We start from the raw sequence: 23,981 nt of genomic DNA on the forward strand, positions 1-23,981 counted from the left end.
TATATTTTGAAAACCATTAATCATTTGCCTTCCACTTCACAATTCTGTGCCACTTTGTGTTGGTCTATCACATAAATTCCCAGTAAAATATGTTTATGGTTTTGGTTGTAACATGCCAAAATGTGCAAAGTTTCAAGGGGTATGAATACTTTTTCAAGGCACTGTAGATCCTAAAGAAAGCAACGATGAGCTCTGTGGGTGGTGGGACAGGAAAGCATTCATTTCTTCTTTCCAGGGGAATCCTCCAATCTACATTTGCATTTAGTGACAGTGGGCTCCATTCACAAAGCAGGATCGACCACTTTAAGAAAAAATACCACTCAGCGTTTAAAAAAAAAAAAACGCTACTAAAATACCACATATGGTATTTTTCCGAAATATGTGGTATTTATCTCATAAAGCCATGCAGTATTTTATCTCATGCAATATCCCGTGGTATGAATACAGTGGAGAAGAATTAGAACCCCTGTCAGTTTTTCTTATAAATAATAAAGAAGTAAAATGGTTCAAACCATCGAAATATTCCAATTTACTAAGTCAGTGCGGTCCCTGCAGCATATGTACTAATACAAAACAAAAAAAGGTGACTAGAATACCAGTGAAAAGGAAGCTGCTTTCACAGTACACAGGTGGTGTATAAAAAAACAACTACATTAACCCCTTCACACCTAAGGGTAAAGCAAATCTTAGAGCCTAAGCAAAATTTTGCAATTTTGACATGGGTCGGCAAAACTGTACATATCATCACAAATACTTGGTGCATCCAGGTGGATTATACCTTGTTTGTTTCAGGACAAATTAGACTTTCAATTAAGCTTTCATCCACTTTGTGCAACCAGGTGGATTATACCTTGTTTGTTTCAGGACCAATTAGGTGGTAAAAGGAAATGGATATATCCTGATTTTTTTTTAAGAAAACAGCCAAAATAGTAAATTTTTTGTTGTAAATTTGTTTGCTACTACCATAACCAACCGCCAAAGAACAACCCAAAACAATTTCTCCTACTCCTGACAATCACAGCGATACCACATATGTGTATGTTAGTTGTTGTTTGTACCTGTAGTATGACCGAGAAACAATAGTGCACATTTTGTTTGTTTGTTTTTTATCCTGCTACTAACTGACACTGATACTAATTTAAAAATTTTAAAAAGCTTGACCCTCGCCCTTGACCTTGACCTTTGACCCTGTCCTTGACCCAAACATTAACCCTTACACTGACCTAGATCAAACCTTGATCTAGGTATTTTTATTTATTTTTTTATTTTATTCTTATAATGTCAGGAAATGGGAAGAATGCTCCTTACACTTGTGGTCGTTGGGAAGAATTCCCCCCCTTACAGATAGCTAAAGGGATTAATGATGTCAGTGGGAAGATATATAGCTAAAAATAATTGTGAAAAAGTAAAGTATCCCCTCTACACATGACATGTGTTTTACCATTGTGATATGTATGTACATTGTATTATATTTGAAGTGATTTTGAGGCTTTTTGCAGCAAGCAATGTATATGTTTGTATATTCACAAAAAATATATTTTACTACATGTAATGGAGGATTTACTAAAGGCACATAGACTGAGCATTTTGCAAGTGAAGTTGCTCTAGAGCTTAGTAAATTATCTCCGCTCACTTCCATCATCCAATCATGTGCAAGGAAAAATACAGTTTTTTCCACCTTGCATGTGATTGGGTATTCTTTGCAAAGTGAAGCTTTACCTCATGTACTGAGCTCTGTAAAACTTTTTTTTTTTTCATTTTGAATAGAGTAAGGATAGGTTTTTAACCCCTGTCAGTTGTTTTTTTTTATTTTTTGCCATCTATATCCTTATTGGAAGATGTCCCCTCTATTACTTTTCTGGGGACAACCCCTGGTAAGCAGATAGAGAGGTTGAATCTAATGGGGGCACAGACAACAATAAAAACTTTACAGGTGTTCTAATCCAACTCCACTCTATCCAAAACTAAAAAAAGGTTTACCTTTAATAAATCAACCCCAATGATTTCCATATTTAGGTTTCTATGCATTACTGTTGAGAGAGCAGATCCAAAATGGCACAGACTACTCAAAATTGGCTATTATGTTCTTACATTCCTTAAATACCGCATGAAACAGAAAATATATTCTTTCTGTGTATACAGGTGCATGGCAGCTCACACTGATAGATAGTATAACAAATCTACAAAGACATAAAAGAACATAAAAATGCAGTGCCACCTATATAAATAAAGTAGACAGAAATTGCAAAAGGAAAGTGCCAAAATCATAGTCAATCAGTATTGTACCAAATGGTCTGACTCAGTCCATATAAAATGAGAAAATGGTGATAATCTTGAAAAATACAATCCACCACCTTTAACAAAATGTGATAAATATTTTTGAATTGTGTTCAAAAGTCCATCACAGCCTCCCTGTGAATTTTAAACTCACCAAAAACTATCACTGCCATTACAACAGCGAAAATACCCATATATCAAATCCACCAGCAGTCAAAAGTAAAGCGATGCCGTCATTTAGTTGCATCCATATGCACCTCACTGTCGAATCAGGGCTGTGATGAATAAAAGCTCACCAACCTTGTGAATTACCTCAGTAACCAAAATTTATTTAATAAAGGAATGGTACTCACAAACAGCGAATAAAAACAGGCATGTAAGTCCACCAAGGGACTTCAAAGGCAAGAGGCCAGTGCGAATCCCATCATGGGTGTAGGCACTCAGTCCAGCTGACGCGTTTCGAAGGTCATGCCTTCTTCCTCAGAGCTGGGGAAGAAGTCCCTTGGTGGACTTACATGCCTGTTTTTATTCGCTGTTTGTGAGTACCATTCCTTTATTAAATAAATTTTGGTTACTGAGGTAATGCACAAGGTTGGTGCGCTTCTTGTTGTTTCACTTCACAGTTTGTTCGGGCTTCCCCAGCCTTGGTTTGGAGCTGCACGACTTTGTATACTCCGGCGGTTGCTTTTCTGGAGTTTTGATTCCATCTACTCACCACCGGCCTGGGTCCCGGAGCGCAGGAGGAATCGCTTTTGATGAATAAAAGCTCACCAGAAGCCAAACAAGCCTTGTCATTTGGAGTAGTAGCAGTCAGTGCCCTTTGATGAATGTACAAACAACCTTTAGGTCCAAATATCTGTAATGGTTGACTGGCTAGCTCTTGGGCTCACTCCTTAATCTGCCCATGCATCTGTATAATCTGTAAAATAGGCTGGCTGACATCTGACTCTCAATTAAAACCGGCAGTGCCGTGGTAGTTCATTGAGAACTACAAGCCGACAGCCATTAAGGCTGTCGGGACTTGTAGTTTCTCATTCACAGAGGAATGAGTGACGCGGCCAGGCGGGTGGAGCCCTACATGGCCACATTTTTGTTTTAAATTGACAGCTGGGGGGGGAGAAAATATCCCCCGCTACCTGTTAAACTGGGGGGAGTGGGGGCCAGAGCATTCATAACATGTTACATATTACACCTTGAATATGGGTGTAATATGTAACATGTTATAAAAGGTGAACTTATCATTTAATGTCATCACAGAGGATAAGGGGGTACTCATTATGTCTGGAGGAAAAGAGATTTAATCTCCAAATACAGAATGGCTTCTTCACAGTAGCATAATTGAAAATGGGTATTTCGTGCACTCTAAGATGGGGTTACAGTGGTGTATGCGGCAACAATTGAGGATAAGGATAGACCTTAAAAGGAGAATGTGCATGTAATCATATACATGTGTGCAAACGCAATAAATAGTAAATTCCTTAAATAAATAATCCTTGGAGGAGTTCTGATGCACCACTGGATAGGTGCCAGCCAATAATGAGCTAGAGAGGCCATGTGGGAGATCAGGAAGAAAGAAGCAGCACCCTCTAAGTGCAGTATAAAAAACTCTTTAATAAAAATAATGTAATACAGGCCACTCACAAAGGATAAGGAGAATAGCACTTGTGGTCTAGAAAATCATCCAATTAGTGAAAGAATATGGAACCTCTAGGCGGTGATGCTGGTGGCTTCCAGCATGTCTTCCGAGTTCCGGATTCCCTCAAAGCGAAGAAGACATCACTTCCGGTTACGTGATGGAGAGGGTTGGTGAGCGTTCGGAGCATGAGTGCTCCCTCATCAGGCCGTGGAGGAGCCATCTTGAGACCAGTCATTTGTACCTCTAGTGATGGGAGGGGTAGTGAAACTCCTCCTGCTTTGTACCGCAACTTGAGGAACAAGGGACCCGTGGCAAGAGAGCTCATGTGATTTTCACTGTACCTACAGATAAGCCTTATTACAGGCTTACCTGTAGGTACAAGTTAAAAAAAAGACTTTACTAGCATTTTAATGAGCATGAGATCAGAGTTTGCAGCCATGTAGAGTTTAATCCAAACACTAAATGGACAAACTACAACAACGGTTTGCCTACCCACCAAAATGTTGGCTCTTGCAACCAAAAGTCATTCATATAGTAGCGGTATTTCTACCAGATTAAATGAATGACTTCCTGCTCCTTGATTGCTAGGACACACAATCATTGGTTGTTATGGTGCTTCGTAACAGCCCATGACGCTGTGGAAAAAAAATTATGTTGAGACCCCCAAAAAATTCATGCCTGAACCTTATTCTAGAATGGGGTCTTATGGACTTTAAGGGGGATCCCACATACAAAAAAAAAAAGATATGTGGGTCTCCTCCAAAATCCATTGCAGACCTTTTTCAGAGGGTTTTGTACTCAATTTTTTTTAAGTGGATTTATTTAAAAAAGACTGAAAAATAGAATTCTAGAGTTAATATTAATGGTGAGCTAAAGTGGCAACAATCTGTTTTAACACTGTGAGTAGTGAGAAAAAAGGACAGGCAGTCCTTCACGTTTTTTAATTATGCAGTTAGCAAAGTGTGAAGGACAGTTGCTTAGTTGTGTTTTAACTTAAAACCTACAGCTTTTTTATTATTAAAGACTAAAAAAAAAAGTAGCTTCATATTCTTTTTAGATCTAGAAGGCCAAAAACTTCCAGCAAGTTTGGGTTATGTGAAAATGTATTCTATTTTTTTTCTGTTTCCATATAAATTTTGGTAATACTGTTTTGAAAGAATAAAAGCGAGATCTACATATATTAAATGATTAATCTGAAAAGCTAATACTATCCTATGGAGATTATTCCTTTTAATAACATTTACACAGGCGATGTCATTTAGATTGGGATGGGGTCCACGTTGGAAAATTAGAGGAAATCTTATTTAGAAGAACTAAATAGTTGATGTTAAATCAGAAACTTAGGTCAGTTGTTTACGTAAAGTGGAACTACACTGTATCTGAGCACCACAAACCAAAGGCAAAATTTAATTTTCTTTTATTATTCATAGCAAACTCCCCCATCCATCCATATCTCCATGCTTTATTTTGGTGAGAAATCACTTAGAAAAGCATCCCCTAGCATTTTTGGCTGTGGCCATCTTGAGTAATGGCAGATGATTTATGTAGCATTTACTTCCTGGAATCCCTCTGCCGTAAGCTCAGGCATGTAGGCAGGAGGCTGTGCTTAGCTGAGAAAACCCTTCCTCCCCTCCTGAAGACTCTTGGGATGTATGACATCATTTCCCTAGGCATGGAAACTAGGAAGTAACTAAATAAATGTAAAACTATTTAAAAGAAGTAAATATGATATACAGCCATGGCCAAAAATATTGGCACCCCTGCATTTCTGTTAAATAATGCACCACTTTGCCCAAAACATTGTTGCAATTACAAATGTTAAGGCATTTTCATGTTTATTTTTTATTTATTGGTATGGCTCAAAATAGTGGAGAAACAAAAAGCCAAATCTGACACATTCCATACTTAACCCCAAAAAAGGACTGGACAAAATTATTGTCACTTTCTCAAAATTGTAAGAAATTGCATTCCAAGTTTGTGATGCTTCTGTAATTTGTAATTAAACTCACCTATATCAATTAACAGATCTTAATGTTCCTGTATCCACTGTCAACATTATCAAGAAGTTTAGAGCCCATGGCACTGTAGCTAATCTTCCTGGACATGGATGAAAGGGAAAAACTTGATCAGAGATTGCAACAAGGGATTGTTCAAATGGTGGATAAAGAACCTCATACTGCTTCCAGACAACTTCAAGCTGACCTTCAGGCACAGGGTACAACTGTGTCAGCTCGCACTATATGTTGCAATCTGAATAAAAAGAGACGCTATGGTCTCAGGAGGACCTCACTGTTGACACAGAAACATAAAAAAGCCAGACTGGAGTCAAACTAGAGTTTGCCAAAACTTACTTGAGGAAGCCAAAATCCTTTTGGGAGAATGTGCTGTGGACAGATGAAACAAAATTACATCTTTTTGGTAAAGCCCATCATTCTGCTGTTTTTAGAAAAAGAAATGAGGCCTTTAAAGAAAAGAATACAGTCCCTACATTCAAACATGATGGAGGTTTACTGATCTTTTGGGGTTGCTTTGCTGCTTCAGGTATTGGATGTCTTGACCGTGTGCATGGCATTATGAAATGTAAAAGAATTCTGGGGTGCAATGTAGGGCCCATTGTCTGAAAGTTGGGTCTCCGTCAGAGGTCATGGGTCTTACAGCAGGACGATGACCCAAAGCACACGTTAAAAAGCACCCAGAATTGGTTTCAGACAAGACACTGGAGAGTACTGAACTGTCCAGCAATAAATCCAGATCTCAATCAGCACCTGTGGAGAGAGATCTCAAAACAGCAGTTGGGAAAAGGAACACTTTCAATCTGAGAGACCTGGAGCAGTTGGCAAAGAAGAGTGGTCCAAAATTCCAGTAGAGAGGTGTAAGAAACTCGTTGATGGTTCCAGGAAGCAATTGATTTCAGTTATATTTTCCAAGTGTTGTGCTACCAAATATTAAATTGAGGGTGTCTAGCAGCATGATGATTCAAATAGTCAATGTTGGTTGAGAGAGTGCAGTTCCACTTTAAATATTTGAAGAAAGCCACTTTCCAGACAAATGGTTAGGAGAGTTTATGACTACTTGGTAGAACGGGTAAAGGGTTTAGTCAGAATAATGTTAAAATGAGAAAGTTCCCTACATTTACAAAACCTTACACTGAAATGTGAAAGGAATTCCCAACATGTTTAATATAAAGAGATAAACTTCTGCAGCATGTACATACTGTATGTCGCTAGTTTATGGCTATTAGGTTGCTATAGATGGCTACATCAGTGCTGCTTACGTGTAATATTGTGAGTAGGAAGCAACACTTTGCAAGTTTAAAAATGTGGGGAGCCTGCATCACTTATCCTAACTACAGTTGATGGACAAGAAAAAGCGAGAGATTATCTAACTGTTCATTTTTGTACCAAGACTGGATTTTGAGTGGGTAGGAAAGAGTAATGCAGCCAACCTGCAAACCCCTTTACTCCATCTGTAGTGAAGTAATAAGGGTGAACCTAGAAGACCTGGCAGGGATTATACAAAGTACTTTGAGAGAGCTGTCCCTTGCCTCACTCCCAGTATGAAATCTGACTTGATCCTGTTGAATCTCTAGAGAAGGTAAGAATTTTAATATGGTGTTTCAGTATGTAATTTCTTTACCATATTCATCAAAGTTTTGGCAAAAATGCCATTTTGGCTAAAGTGTAGTCCTTTTTCTCATAAGGAAACCACAGCAATTTCTGCCAAAAGGTTGGCAGAAAATGGTGCCTATTTTGTCAACAAAATGGACCACAGAACTGACTGTTACTATACTGCATATCTGTTGTTATATCTAGACTCGTTCTTGACATGAAATATATAGCTAAACTGGGCAAAATATCACCTTTTTAATTTCATATACTCTCATGAAGGGAACAAAAACACAAGTACACGCTCATGCAATGCTGTACCCAAACTAAATTGATATCTTTTTTTCACACAAATAGAGCATTCGGAAGTTGTCTCCCCCCCCCTCCCAAGTGACAGCTCTCAAAAGACCATGCATGCTCAGTAGTCACCTGGCTGTGACACAGCGTTGAAGAGTAGGACAGGTGACTGGCTATTTTTTAAAAGTCAGTAGCTGCAATTTTTGTTGCTGCTTACTTATTTTTTTCAGGTTTGACTGGAGCTTCGCTTTAAGTGGTTAAGGTAAAAAATCTTCTGCCTTTAAAACTACTTTAAGATTAGCTTCCCATTGGGTCATATAAGGTAATTTCACAGTTCAACTGTTACATATTATGAGTACTAGAGATGTGACCTTTAACCATATCCAGATTTTTACGAGTTCAGATAGAGTATAGCCAAGATCAGATTTGTGGTGTGGAGTGATATGACATAAAGAAGAGTGAAAAATTGGATGTAACTGGTTCTGAGACTTAAAGAAATCTAGCGAGTGTATACATTTTTGAGCTAGACACTCCCCAATTCTTTGAAAGCCTTTGTTCACCCACAATTGAAATGAGCTGGGTACTCATTATCAAAAAAAAAAATTAACCTTCAGAATCACTTTAAAATAAGAACTGTTCATGTTGAAACCAATCAAATTAAAACATAGAATTTCTGATCCTACATGGTGAATCTGGATGGTGGCCGTGGGGTAATTCAGGCAGTTGTTATTAATGATACTTTGTTTTATAAAATTCCATATGCTTAAGCCCAATACACACTGCTATTTTTTTTATTCAAACTAGCGGGCTGAACAGAAAAAACTGACAGATTGCCATACTAACACAAGATATGTTAGTGCAGCGATCTTCCCTGCTGTGCCTTTGCATTCTGACAGGGGACTCCCCCCTTACCGCCAGAACACACTGCCCAGCACTCTCAGCCATTGGTTGCCAGAGCTGATATGATGCTGGTTTTCCAGAATGCCTGTTGAACAGAAGCAGATCATAAGACTGGCTTCTGTAGAACAGACAGCTGTATACACGGGCCGAAAATTAGCCGTTTCCTGACAAACAGACAATTTTCTGCCAATATTCGGCCAGTTTGTGCCCAACTTAAGGCAAGGAGGAAACAATGGGTTACCAAATAATCAGGTTAAATGCAATTGCTGCAACCTCAAGTCATGCTTGATAGGCGACCTATCCCACAAGTCCAAAGTATGTGATAGAGAAGGGTACAGAATCAGGAGTCTACGTTTGGATCAGACCAACTGAAAATTCAGTGATCTGGCTTGGCTAGAGTATAAATTCATAATGACTGTTTCAGGGACATTCTTTTTCCTCAAGTCAAGCATAAACTGTGCTAATAGGTTAATAGGCCTGAAAATATTTAATCCCAGTCCTCCCAGAGTTCTAGGTGTATATAATGTTCTATACTTCTTCTTTCTTCAAAGTAAACTGATGAGTTCTGAAACGTTTCTATATCCTGTTTATAGATTGGTATGGAAAAGATTTGGGCAGCATAAGAGAATTTTGATAGCAAATTCTTCTTCACTGCACATATCTATTAATGAAAGGGTAGTTAACCATCTAGTAATCTCTTTTCATAATCTTAGGAATGCAGCAACAATTTGCTTTATAAAAAAGATTGGTTCAGACTTTGTCTTTAACTTTGTCTTCAGTTGTATTTAGTGGCAGAGACAAGTTTAATGCTTGAGGTTATTTATTCACCATCAACCCTGAAATCAATGAGAACTTACTTAAAAGTGTAAAGAGATTTTGAAGTGTCGTAATTGGAGACATTATAATCATGAGAATGTCATCAGCAAAGAGTGTGCATTTGCGTTTTTGAGCCTCAGGGAAAAAAATGGATATTTTGTTACTCACCGTATAGTGCCACCTAGAGGAGTCGGACACTAGGCAGAAAAAAACTCTTACCTCTTATGCGCAGTTCCCTCTAGGTATAAAACCCCCTCTCTGCTATAGTCAAGCCAGTTAGTCACAAGCGGTGTTAAAAGGAAGAAAACTCCAAGAGAGGGGTGGGTGCTGTGTTCCCAGAGTGAATCAGGCCCAGATGCTCCAGGGGCCAGGGAGGAAACCTCGATACCGCCCATCCACGCCAAGCGAGTCTCCGCATGCAGGAGCAAATCATCCAGGTAACCGGTCAAGGTGATCCCTCTTTGTTTCAGCAAGGCAAGGGCTGGAGTTTATGCCTTGGTAAATATCCAGAGAATAAGGTCAGACCAAGGGGGAGCACCACAGACTAATAATGAGCATCCTTGATAGCAATGCATAAGAAATGCCAGTGTCCCTTGCAGATGGGGATGTGTAGTCTTTGATGACTTTGGAGACCCAGAAATCCCCTAATCAAGAGAAACCACCACAGAGCAAATAGATTCCAACTTCTGCTTTGAACCCACATGAAGGTATTCAAAGTCATAAGGTCCAGGATTGGGCAAACCCCATCCTTAGGAACCATAAATAGATGGGAGTAAAACCCCAGAACCACTCCGACTAACTGGGACAACCGCCTTGAAGGAGCAGGTCCTGGAATCCAACTTGTACCTGAAGACTATGAGATTGTGGGCCCACTTTTCGGGAAGGATGGGTGGAGACAACCCTACATGATGAAGAGGACATATAAGTGGGCTTGAAAGGCTTCTAGGATCAGGGGTGCTTGGCTAAGCCCACTGAGGTTTTGCAGGGTTCAAAGATCTTGTCCGAAGGAAACAGGTGAACGGAACATCAGCTATGAGCCATGAAGGCAGGCCCGGACTCCAGGGTTTCTTTCCCTAAGTAGCCTGAGGGAGGAAGATGCTACCCATAAAGTTCTTGATACTGTCATCCAATGTAGTCTCAAATTGACATTTGCCCTGGATAGGCAGGACTACCAGAGCCTTTTTTAAAGACTAGTCAACACTGAAGCCAAAGGACTTACCGAAGCACCACTGCTGAAATGGAGAATTTGTAGAGAGGTGGAGCTGCATCAGGGGATGCATCACAAACATATTTCAAAACCTGGACCAATGGGTCTGCCAGTCTCACATACATCTAGAGCACCTGTCAAGAAGTCAAAGCTCATCGTAAAACCTTTTCCCAATCGGTTAGTGTCTGGGATACCAGGGCTGCAGCCAACACAGGCCCGTAGACGCTGACATGGTAATGGTGAACACAGAACGTGCCACAGACTCCGCTCTGCCGGATCTATAAAGGAGGGGGATTCCTCCACCAGGACCACAGTGTCCTTGGGGATCCTAAAGATGGGAGGATCTACCACAGTTGGAGAGGTCCACTTCAACAATAATAAAAAAAAGATGGCATTAGGCTAATCAAAATAATAACTGTGTACCAAACTTACACGTTTGGTGCGTGGTCCATGTGGTCAAAACATCCCAAAATTACAATGTACAAGGCATAGACATCCCAATCTAAAGAAACCACCTTGTAACAGACCTATGCATCATTCATCCAGTCATCACATAATAAAAAAAAATGGGGAAAATGGAAATGGAAAGTTTTTTTAAACAATCAATCTTTATTACAAAAAATAATTTACCAAGCATATAACAAAGTTTAAAAAAACAAATCACATCCCTCGCCTTCCCAGTTACTAAAGACAATGTTGTCTTGACCAGTGGTGGGAGTGTATGCCTGGACTGGGTTACCTTCATTAAAAAGGATATTTTCTCAAACATACTGTATTAACGATGAACCCATTCTAGGCATAAGTTGGTTAGTATTGTCCGTACTGTGTTTTAATTGGTCAAGGCAACGTTGTCTTTAATAACTGCGAAGGTGAAGGATGTAATTTTTGGAACTTTGTTATATATTTGATAAATTATTTTTTGTAATAAAAATAGATTTTTATCAAATGTATTTTTTTTTCTTTATGTGATGACTGGGTGAATGCCACATAGGTCCATTACAGGGTGATTTCTTTAGGTTGGAATGTCTATGCGCTTAGCTACATTATAGTTTTGGAGAGGTCCATTTCACCAGAAGAGCCTCACCAAAAGGGCAATGCACTCCAAAGCATTTGAGGAGTACAAACAGACAGTTTGGTTGTTCCTAATACTTGTAAACAAAATTGTCAAAACATGCAGATACGGAAAAGATTCTTAGGTGGCCTAGCCAGCGAGTGCATACCAAAGGGTACAGGCACCGCAGAAGATGCCCCGGTGGAGACCTCAATTTTAAGCATTTCTCGCACAAACTGTCACTATCTACTATCACCCACTGGACACTGGCATAAGAGGTGGGAATGTGGGTGTGGCCTCCTGCTGCAGCCACTGTAAAATGGCAGCATTAGGTATTGGGTATTTGGCTGTTCCTCTGCTGTCTCGTGAGGCTGGAGAGCTATGGGCTCCCCCTGGAAGATGAAAAGGAGGCTGAAGGACTAATATCCAGAGCTGGAGAACAGGAGGAAGATCCTTGTCAGAAACCTGCCAGCAGACTGCTGTAGCCAGGTGATTGAAAGAAAGCAGAGTGTGATGACTGGGGGGGCTACAAGAGAGACTGTCCTATCACTGACAGGGGGCTGTGATCTGAGTCAGGGGACTAGACAGAGGACAGTTCCAGAAGAGGGTTCCCAGAGGGGTGATCATCCCCTGATTGTCAGCACCCCCCCAGATTTTATTGCTTCCCCTTAAAGCCCACCACCCTCCCCTCTCCCCTCCACCTGGGATGCTGTGCCCAGCCACTGAGCCCGCAGAGAGGATGACCAAGTGCTGCCGGGTTCCCTCCGCTGTTGCTGCTGGCATTTCGGGAATGTTTCTGGATGCAGAGCAGGGGAAGGGGCTAGTCATGTATGTCATATTTACCGGCTCCTTCCTTTCCTGAATGAACACAATGAGTGATCAGTGCCCAGTGGAGTATAATCCATGAGTGATAAGTGTACACGGGCCCCAAGGGATATGGGGCCCATTGTGCTCTGACCCACACTGCACCCATGGAGGAGACAAGCCTGAGGCACTGCAACCACACTTGCTCTCTGGCTCCTGTCACAGAGGATGCTGTGAGACTTGATTCTCAGTTACACACAGATACTGTTGCTGGAGCAGCAGGAAGCTGTCTGGGAGTAGTTACTGCGTCTACAGGGGCATTAAGCTGAAGTCATCTACCGGAGCCTGGGAGAAAGAAGGGAGGGGAACTGTGTAGATGTCAGGAACATCTACGGAGACAAAGTGCAGTTAAAATCACACCTTTAATGAAATAGCAAATATAACATAGATCTATAACTCTGGGATTCTGGCATGAATGAAGCCATCCATTGTATACAACTGTCATGTGACCTGCTGTGATTGGTCACAGCAGGTCACATGGTACCGGCAACGGGGGCCGGTACTCTGATCTGTCATCGGCCGTGTCCGAGGTACACGGCCAGTGACAGATCTCAACGCTGCGCGGCTCTGCAACCGCGTGAACTGCGCATGTGCGGGAGGACGCCAAATGGCGTACACCCTGGAAAGCTAAACCATTTTTGCGGCCGCCAAACGGCTATAGGCCGGGCGGCTAATGGTTAAACCATGGCAACATCTAATGTTTGTGTAGTATTATGTTCAGCAGACTGTGTTCTTCTATTGTTGTGACTTAGATGACGTTCAGAGCACATTTTATGCCCAATTCATGCAAAACTCCACGTAATTCCAATGGGTTCACATACGTTTTCTTGCAACTGTATTATTTTAATTTGGTCAGACCAAAACTTGAAACCTTTGTCTTGTGCCAACAGCAAATGGAACAGTAATAAATACTCATTTGGTATACAAAAATAATTTGTTAGGCATCTTTATTGTTTATATTTATATAAATTGTGTGTGTATGTATATATATATATATATATATATATATACATACATATACATATATATATACATACATATACAGGTGAATATTGTTGTAATATCATTGTGGAATGCTGCACACAATAAAATGTAATGAATAGGAATTTGTAACTATATACATTACTTAGAAATTCATATTTGACATTAATCCCTTTAGACAGATACGGAGGAGGAGTCACAAGCTGATAACCTTTCAATGGATCCGCAGCTGGAACGGCAAGTTGAAACAATCCGTAACTTGGTGGATTCTTATATGGCCATTATCAACAAATCTATAAGAGATCTTATACCAAAGACACTGATGCACCTGATGATTAATAGTGTAAGTGATACATGGCAGAGATACTGCACTGTGGTCTGAAGTGAATTTATTAAAACTTGTACTCTATGACAATTAGTCATAGACTCCACAAGTAATATCTTTGACTTTGTTCAACTGGTTTAAAAAAAATCATGATGACTGACTTATTTTTAAAAAGTGCAGGTTCCAGGGCTAGCAATCTAATGGGTCACTAGTGTCCTGTGGGTTCAGAACATGCTCTTTTGTATGTTACACACTCATGACCACTGCATTTTTGGTTATGTTGTACTTTACATACTCCTGAATGTCCTTCGTTAGCTTCCCCTCACATTATACACAACTAACCAAGGTATTTATTGTCTTAATTGCTGTTTGCCACATAGTCCACAGCTATGTTCATGAAGTTCTTTATTAACTTAAGCCAGGTACACATTATTAGAAACTAGGTAAAAAATACCTGTGTTTGGAACAATCATTTGACTTTCTGTTCGTTAGTATACTGCTTTCAAGTGTCGATGTCGACTGTTCAGATGAAAATTTCCAAAGGGACATGCTGGAAAATTGTTCTTGTTAGTAACCAGAACAAACAATTTTTGTTTATTTAATACAGTATTGAGAAAAACAAATTAACAAGACCGCACATGATCAGAAACAAAGCACATATGGAAGAAGATGGCAACAGAAATAATTTTCATAAACAAAAAAGAAATAGCATATACAAGATAAAAAAAATGTTTTAAGGAGATGTAAGCTGCAATTTCTGTGATAGTGATAAGTGAATGGTAGTATATAGTTTACCAGTATACAGATTATCTCTTAGACTACAAATAAAAGGTTTTTGATTAATAGTTATTATTATTAATAATAATATTAATACTATTTTTTTTATTTTACACAACATTATTATCATTAATATTGTCATAATTAATGTTACTATGATTAGAAGGGTCACACAAACATGACATCACTTCTGATTCTACTCTGGAACATAGCTACGAAAGTAGCAGGGTCCTGGGTTTGGTAATGCTTTAATGGCATTCTTGTTTTCAACATGGTGAGAACATTCAGAAAAAAAAACAATTCTTCTGATGCTCTAATAATGTGTACTAGGCTTTAGGCTCAGACAAAGTGTTAGCTTTCACTCTATATCCGTTTTGCAGAAAAAGCATGCACTGAAAAAGTTTCACTTTAGAAAAATAATAATTTGTGCTTAGGTTTATATGTGTTTATGAGACTCTCACTTGTGGCCCAATATTTAAAATTTCACTAAGCTGGTCTGGTTAAAAAAAAGAAAATCATATTCAAGTATGTATGCTTAACCCGAAAAAAGTACCTTCTGTTGCTCTCAGCTGCTGCTGAGATCGGACTTTCTGTTAGAAGGTGGCTCTGTTCATTCTCCATGGTCCCACTGTATGTAAGAACACAGCCACCTTCCCTTGCTCACGCCTGAAATGGACTTGGGATTATGGACTATGGGATTTGAAGTGTGCGTTCAACAGTGCACAAGACCACATCTAACATGCACTGCTCATTCCAAACAGGCAAAAGGAGAATAAGAATATTGTTTATTGTCACTTTAAAGCAAACTTTACCTAAAAGGGGAAGTTCCACTTGTTTAAATCCTCTACCCCCTCCACTGCCCCTTTTTGCACTTTTTTGGGGGTAGCAGGTACCGCGTTTTGACAGGTACCCACTCCTACTTCCGGTCAGATGTGCCGCGATGATCTGAGCTGGAAGTTCAGCCTCCTCTCCTTCCAGCCTTCTGGGACACTTCACAGGTCACAGAAAAATGCGGGACCATCACGAAGCGCAGCATGCTTTGCGCATGTGCACTAGGAGGCTGGCTGTGAAGCCTTAAGGTTTCCCTTACATTAAGATGCTGGCTCCTGCACCCAAAGCCGTTGAAGACTCGGCTCTGGTGAAAGCATCACTGGATCCTTGGACAGGTAAGTGTCCTCATATTAAAAATCAGCAGCTACAGTATTTGTAGCTGCTGATTTTTAATTTTTTTGGGGGAGCCTGGAGCTTTTTTGTGGGTGCAAGGACTGTGGCACATATGTGCAGAGTATACTGCAAGAAGGCTCAGACTCTAATTAACCATAGACTGTCAGGAACATACAGCACAGCCAGATGACCTTCTAGTGACACTATAGTTCATAAGCAGGAATGGTACAGTCCTAATGCACCCCAGCAGGTGTTTTCCAGTGGCCAGCTGAGTTTAGCCTCTTCCCACTGATGTAACACATATATACATCCCACTGTCCTTGAGGCTTAAAATTGGATTTTTAACATAGAGTCATAGCAATGGAACTGCCTTTTTGAGGGAGAAAATCAAGGATCCAATATGTCCATTCCAGATTTGCTATTTTTGACCGCATGGTCTGTAGTCATTTGTTCTGGTAAGAGGCTGTGAATGCTGTTGATGGAGGATTCTTTCTCTTGTCTTCCCGTTGGTGGCACATCCTTTTTTGAAGATATGGTTTTATTCCAACACTTCCTCACATTTATTGAAATTCTTTGAGGACTTTAATTGATTAATTAATTTTCCATCATATTTTGTGCAATTGTGGTGTGAATTAGCGCTACATTTTTGTTTTTGTTATTGTTTCACATGTTGCCTGCATTTTGATGTTAGCAGATTTTTCACTACCCTGATTGCATTTAGCGCAGGTATATTTTAATATTTTTTGTATTACACATATAGGACAGCATGGTGAGTGTACTGTAATTCTGGCTGTATTCTTATGTACATCTGACTGGGTCGCTGTTGATGCTAAGAACGCGCTCACCATCACTAACAGTTCTCATTCATTGTTTAACCACTTGGCAACCACGCTATAGCCAAATGACAGCTACAGCATGGTTGTCCAGTCCTGGGAGGGCGTCCTAGTACGTCCTCCCAGAACGCGCCCTCCCGCATGCCCCCCCCCCCCCCCGGGGCACGCACCCAGTGATTTCTGTGATTGCTGTGTCCTACGGACACAGCTGATCACGTGATGTGGTAAAATGCCAATCACAGTCGCCTTTTACCACATGATTAGCCATGTCCAATGACACAATAGATCACCGGTAAATGTAGTTGCCGGTTATCTGCAATTGTCAGAGGACAGATCGGCACTGATCATCAGGGCACTGATGATCAGTGCCCTGATGATCAGTGCCCTGCAGTGCCACCCACCAGTGCTGCCCACCTGTGCCCAGCAGTGCCACCCACCTGTGCCCATAAGTGCCACCCACCTCTGCCCATCAGTGCCTAGTAGTGCCACCCACCTGTGCCCCCCATCATGCCACCCATCAGTGCTGCCCATCAGTGCCACCCATCAGTGCCCAGCAGTTCCACCAGTCAGTTCCACCAATTATGCCCATCAGTGCTGCCCATGAGTGCCGCCTATCAATGCCCATCATTGTTGCATATCAGTGCCGCCTCATCAGTGCCAGCTCATCAGTGTTGTATATCAGTGCTGCCTATCAGTGCCCACCAGTGCCGCCTATCGGTGCCACCTCATCAGTGCTGCCTATCAGTGCAGCCTCATCAACGCACATCAGTGAAGGAAAAAAATTACCTGTTTGCAAAATTTTATAATAGAAACAAAGAAAAACTTTTTTTCAATTTTTTGCTTTTTTTGTTTATAGCGCACAAAATAAAACACCCAATGGCGATTAAATACCACCAAAAGAAAGCTCTATTTGTGTGAAAAAAAATTCTAAAAATGTCATATGGGTACAGTGTTGCATGACCTCGCAATTTTCATTCAAAGTGTGACAGCGCTGAAAGCTGAAAATTGGCCTGGGCAGGAAGGGGGTAGAAGTGCCCGCAGGCAAGTGGTTAAGATCAGGAGCTCTTGGGACAGGCTCCTGATCATGTGGCCTGTCTCCACCTTCTGTCATTCAGAACCCAGGAGTCGGCGGCAAGGGTTTAATTAACCACCACCTGAGGCTGTCTGCTGGGAGACTATTTAGTTCCACCTTGCTGTATGCTCCTTGACTGAGCACTGTGACAGTGTGCTCCTTCTCAGTCCTGTCTAGCCTGCATTTCCTGTTCCTTCCCTCACCTGTCCCCTTGACTGACCCTGGCTTGCTATACTTTCATTTGCTTGTTCCCATGGGATTGTTGTGCTTAAGTAAGCCTTTAGTTACAAATTAGTTTCATTAGCACACATGTACACTGTTGGGTTTTGCTATACATGTACAGTATGTGCTATGTGTTGTATGTTGTACATTTGCTAGTAAATGGTGTTGTCTTCACTTAAACAGTGGTTTCTCCTTTGTGTAGCTCACATATGATATATACATTTAGGTTATACCCAACAATCAACGCAATGAAGCCACGTCCATTTTTTGTTGTGGTGCACCATGCATACCGCACATCTCTGTCTCAAGTTGACTCACTAGGTACAAAAGGCAGAATTAGGAACATGGCCCTAGAGCTTAAAGCGGAGTTCCACCTGTTTTTTTTAAAGTTATCCCCATCACAATGCCCACCCGCAGTGTGTGAGTGAATGGTGATTATAATTATTTTTTTATTATTTGAAAGTACCTTTTTTTTTCTTCCAGTCCTGGCAGCCTAGGCGATTGCATCATCAGGCTATCCCATGGATTCCTGGGATATCAGCGTCATCGATCCCAGGAGTCTTTGGGCATCTTAAGCATCTAATATCATGGTATTACCGCACATGCCCGAGACAGCTAAGTGCAAGCTGGGTAGCCAGCTGCACTGAAATCCAGGAAATGCATTGGAGGGGGCTTCAGATGCCCATATCTGCAATGGCAGCTGCCAGAATATCTGGAGGAGATGTATAATAAAAGATTTAACAGGCACATACTATGCGGAGAGGTTTAGGAACATCCAAATTAGATGCTGAAAGTCACAGGAATCATAATGATGCTTTTATTACAGTTCTGGATAGGAGACTGTAGCTCCTCTTTAACCACTTGACTACTGCGTGCGCACCCCCTGCTGATCTGTATGTAATTTGCTGTGGCCAATCACAGAAGTTTACAAACACACAGGACTCTGTACAAAGACTACGATCTGGCTGTTTCTTCTCAACTCTGAGTTCAGGAGGAAAAAGCAGTCAAATCTGTTAGTAAAGGCAGCACACATTACACTTGTTAGGCACATAGTTAACCCCTTGATTGTCCTCCTGATCACCCTATCACCCAGCTAGTGTCATCCGTACAGCATACAGTATTATATCTGATCACTGTATTAGTGTCACTAGCGACATGTGAGTTAGTGTCCCTCTCAGCCAGCATCAGCGCCAGATTGCTCGCCACACTATCACAGTAACTCTATACGTCGCTTGTGACGGCAGTCATTTTGGGTGGGGGGCCCATGGAACACAGCTCACTTTGGAGAGGTGGGGAGACCACTGTCTCAGCTCCCCATATCCCTATTATGTGTAAATCACCCTGTGCCTGTTAGGGGTGCAGGGTGATATGTCCTAATATTGTGTAGACATGTATAGGTGGGGTGGGGGGTTGTGGATTGTTTAATGCCATGTGGTTGCATCCCATTGCTCTATTGTGTGTCTTGCTTGGGAGCAAACTATTATGGGATGTATGTGTTTGTGTGTATTGGCTTGGTGGGGGGTGTTTCCAGCAGCCCCCCCCGATGGGACTGTCTGCTGGTGTCTCTCTTGTTACTGAGTGTGGATTGCCCCGCCCTGTGTCATTATGCGGGGAGGAAGGGGTTGTTCCCTTGAATGTATATATCTTGTATCTGTGTTAAAATAAAGTAGCCTCTTTCTTGGTTTTACTTCAAGAGTGGTGTCTGTGGTCGGTGTTGGACAGGGAAGTTGGAGTCTAACGGAAATACCCAAGTGCAGTCGGAATCCGGTTTCGTTACATCGCCGATCACTGGCATTATTAGTATAGGGTCTATAGCTGCGGAAATTCCAGTATAGTTTGTAGACGCTATAACTTTCTCACAAACCAATTAATATACACTTATTGAGATATTTTTTACCAAAGACATGTAGCAGAATACATATCGGTCTAAATTTCTTTTTCATCAATACATTTTTATTGAGGTTTCAAGGCAAGGACAAAACAATATACCCCACATTGATACAAATACACTTGGCAGAGTTCACAGTTACAATATGCATCTAGTTGTACCCCACATTCAACAATATCAAGCAGCTAGGACAATTGCTGACAGCTTATCAGGTAAACCCTTTTTTTTCAATATGTGCAATAATCTTGTTAAGCTGATATATAGTTTCATGCAAAACCAACAATTAGCAAAAACATCATTACAACTTGAAACATGTATATGTTTCATTTGTAGCATACAGGCCAATTGCTTGGCCCGCTTAAGAGGGCTCATAATACAGTCTTTGATTCAAGTAACATATGATCAGTTATTCCATAGAATAGCTGCTATAGATTCACTATGAATTACTGGAAATCAAATACTAATCTAATTAGATTAGAAGACCGTTCCTTGAGAAACCAACAAATAGTGAAAGAAGAAAGCATAGAAAAAGGAAAAAGAAAAGAAGGAAGAGAGAAAGATAAAAAAAAGAAGGAAGATAGAGAAAAAAGAAAAAAAAGGAAACTTAGTAAATTGGTGTGTTCACCCTCAAAAAAGAAGACATTATTAGTAGCTGAGTTGACGTTAAGAACATAGATCGCACCTAGGTAACCATATTCTCATATTCTGTGCAATGTTGAAAGACGGTCCAAGCATGCCATGTCTTATGGAATTTATCAGTAGCTTCCTGTGCATGTGCAACCAATCCCTCCATGTCATATATGTCATCTATTAAATTAAGCCATTCTTTGATGGAGGAAGGTTTTGAGGATTTCCAATATCAAGGGATCAGAATCTTAGCTGAATTTTCTGAAAAAATTTGATATTTTTTATTTTTTTTATTGGAAATGTTTTATAACAGTAAAAAATACTGTCTTTTTTTCAAAATGGTCTTTATTTTTCATTTATATAATAAAAAAAACCCCAGTGGTGATCAAATACCACCAAAAGAAAGCTATATTTGTGTAAAAAAATTATATCAATTTCATTTGAGTACAGTTTTGCATGACCGAGCAATCACCAGTTAAAGTAGCACAGTGCTGAACAGCAAAAAATATTCCAGTCATAAAGGGGGAAAACCTTCCGGAGGTCAAGCCATTAAAATTGGTTGTAAACCCAAATTCCTGAAACTGTCTTTCTCTCTTTGAGCAAACCTTAGAGCAGAGCCTCCATAACAGCACTTAGAATGTGCAGGTTTTTAGAAGAAAACTGTAATAAAACAAACATATTGGCCATCTGTTATGAATCATAGAATAAACAAATAGCTGCAAGTAAGCCATGAAGTTCAGTGCACTTTGTATCTGGATAGACCCAGAGAAGAGAGGAGGAAAGTGAAAGTGAACTCTGCTGCCTCCGAACTCAGCCACAGTGAAGTGCAGAGCAACAGCAGACATACCTCCTTCATACAGGCCCCAACATGTGTCTCATTACACAGGTAGACAATCAAGGAGAAGGGGAGTGGCGATACCATGGTTTTCATGGTGTCAGGTATTTTTAACCACCTCAAAGTTAGACACTTTAAAATCCTTGCTGCCCAGGTCAATTTTCAACTTTCAGCACTCTCACAATTTGAATGACAATTTCTTAGTCATGCAATACTGTACCCACATGAACTTTTTTTTATTTTTTTTAAAGACAAATAGAGCTTTCTTTTGGTGGTATTTAATCAACACATTTTTTTTTTTTGTTAAAAAGACCAAACATTTTGAAAAAAACATGTTTTCTCTGTTTTCTTTCTTCATAAACAGTACAAATATCCCCCGAATGGTCCCTTTTTGGAGAGTAGACATCCCAAGGGATTTAGTCATAAGTTTTTTAAAGTTGTAATTTTTTCCCACAGTTCTTTGGAAAATGAAAAATGTAAATGTTTTTTTTACAAAAGTGTCCAGAACAATGTAAATACCCACAAAATGACCACATTTTGGAAAGCAAATACCCTAACATATTTTCTATGAGGCATAGTCTTTTGAACATGTCATTTTTTGCCACAAGTTTTTGGAAAATGGAAAGAAAAACATTTTTTTTACACAAAGTTGTCAATTTATAAGATATTTTTAACACACAGCATAGACATACTAAGAAATACACCCCAAAATACATTCTGATACTCCTCTTGAGTATGGAGATACCACAAGTGTGAGACTTTTCAACAGCCTAGCCACAAAGAGGGGCCCAAAATTCAAGGAGCACCTTCAGGCATTCTAGGGGCATAAATTACACATCCAACTTCCTCAGCCTTGGAGCACCCCGTTGAAAAACCCACAAAATGACCATATTTTGGAAAGCAGACACCCCTATGTATTTCATATGAGGCATAATGAGTCTTTTGAGCATTTCATTTTTTGCCACACATTTTTGGAAAATGTGAACAGAAAATTAAATTTTTTTTATACACGAAGTTGTTAGTTTCTAAGACATTTCTAACACAAAGCGTAGGCATACTTAGCATTACACCTCGCAACATATTCTGCTACTGATATTCTGATACCACATGTGATATGGGCCATAATTCTGTGTGGCGGATGTGCAGGGCCGGTGCTACCACTAGGTAAACTAGGCAGCCACTTAGGGTGCACTGCCACCTAGGGATGCAGCCACAGCTGCTAGTTTCCCTACTCTATGCCATGGCCAGATCTAAGAGGGTGCTGGGATGGGCTTTAGGAGGATTTAGGTAAGGTGAGAGGATCTTATGCTGGGAAGGGTAATTTCGAGGGGGTTTAGCTAGAGAAGGGATTTGGGTGAACCTGTCCTAGGTGGGGGGATTAAAGGAAGAGGAGTGATGCTGGGATGGGGGGGATTTGTGCTAGGAAAGGGGATTGAGGGGAAATTTGTGCTAGGAGAGGGGATGGGGGGATTTGTTTTAGGAAGGGGGAATTGTGCTAGGCGGTGTGATTGGAGCAGATGTTCTAGGTGGGGAGGATTTGTGCTAGAATAGGGGCTTTGGGTGGGGAGGAAGGATTTTTGCTATGAAGAGTAATTTGGAGGGGGTTGTGCTAGGAGGTGGGATTGAGGGATTTATGCTAGAAGAGGGGGATTTGCGGGAGAGGATTTGTGCTAGGGTGGAAAATTTGAGGGGAAAGAGGATGTGTGCTAGGAGGGGAGAAGTAAAACTATAGGTGAAGTTTTTTTTTTTTTTTTTGGGGGAGGGGGGTACAAGTAGCTGGTCTTGCCTAGGGCCCAAAATAGTCTAGGACCAGCCCTGCGGACATGACAGCCCACTACTAGTACCTGGCCTATCATCTGCATGTACTGCACTGCTGGTGTTCTTCTCTTCACTAGGATGCACAGCGCTGCTGGTGGCTGCCTGCTCCTCCTTAGATCCCACTGACAGATGTTGATGTTGCATGGTGACACTATTGCAGATGTTGTTGTGCATTGGGATACAGTAACAGATGTTGATGTGCACTGGGACACTGTGACACATGTTGACAGTCCATTAGGGACACCACCAGATGTTGATGGGCACTAGGAATACCAACAAATATTGATGTGCACTGGGACAGTAATGCAGATGTTGTTGTACACTGTGACAGATGTTGATGTGCACTGGGACACTGATGCAAATGTTCTGCACTGGGACACTGACAGATGTTGATGGTCCACTGGGACACCGACAGATGCTGATGTGCACTGGGACACTATTGTAGATGATTTTATGCACTGGGATACTGTGACAGATGTTGATGTGCACTGAGACACTATTGCAGATGTTCTGCACTGGGACATTGACAGATGTTGATGGTACAGCTGGATACCGACCGATGTTGATGTTGCGCTGTAACACTATTGCAGATTTTGTTGTCCACTGGGACACTGTAACAGATGTTAATGTGCACCGGGACATTGTGACAGACGTTAATGGTCCACTGGGGATACCAACAGATGTTGACGATCCACTAGAGATGCCGACACATGGTCCAATGGGAAAGTGACAGATTTTGATTTGCAATAAGACACTATTGTAGATGATGTTGTGCACTAGGACACT

General features: G+C 40.8%; 1 protein-coding gene across 1 annotated transcript in view; it reads left to right on the forward strand.

Moving 5' to 3' along the window:
• DNM3 (dynamin 3) overlaps window positions 1–23,981 on the forward strand; it is a 421,129-nt gene that overhangs the window by 290,331 nt on the left and 106,817 nt on the right. The window contains exon 19 of the mRNA XM_089668875.1: window positions 13,813–13,977. Within this exon, the coding sequence (XP_089525001.1) occupies window positions 13,813–13,977 (165 nt within the window). The remainder of the gene's footprint in view (window positions 1–13,812; window positions 13,978–23,981) is intronic.

Source organism: Staurois parvus, unplaced genomic scaffold (assembly GCF_062004578.1).
Source record: "Staurois parvus isolate SC_StPar_1 unplaced genomic scaffold, SC_StPar_1.0 ptg000066l, whole genome shotgun sequence".
NCBI lineage: Eukaryota > Metazoa > Chordata > Amphibia > Anura > Ranidae > Staurois > Staurois parvus.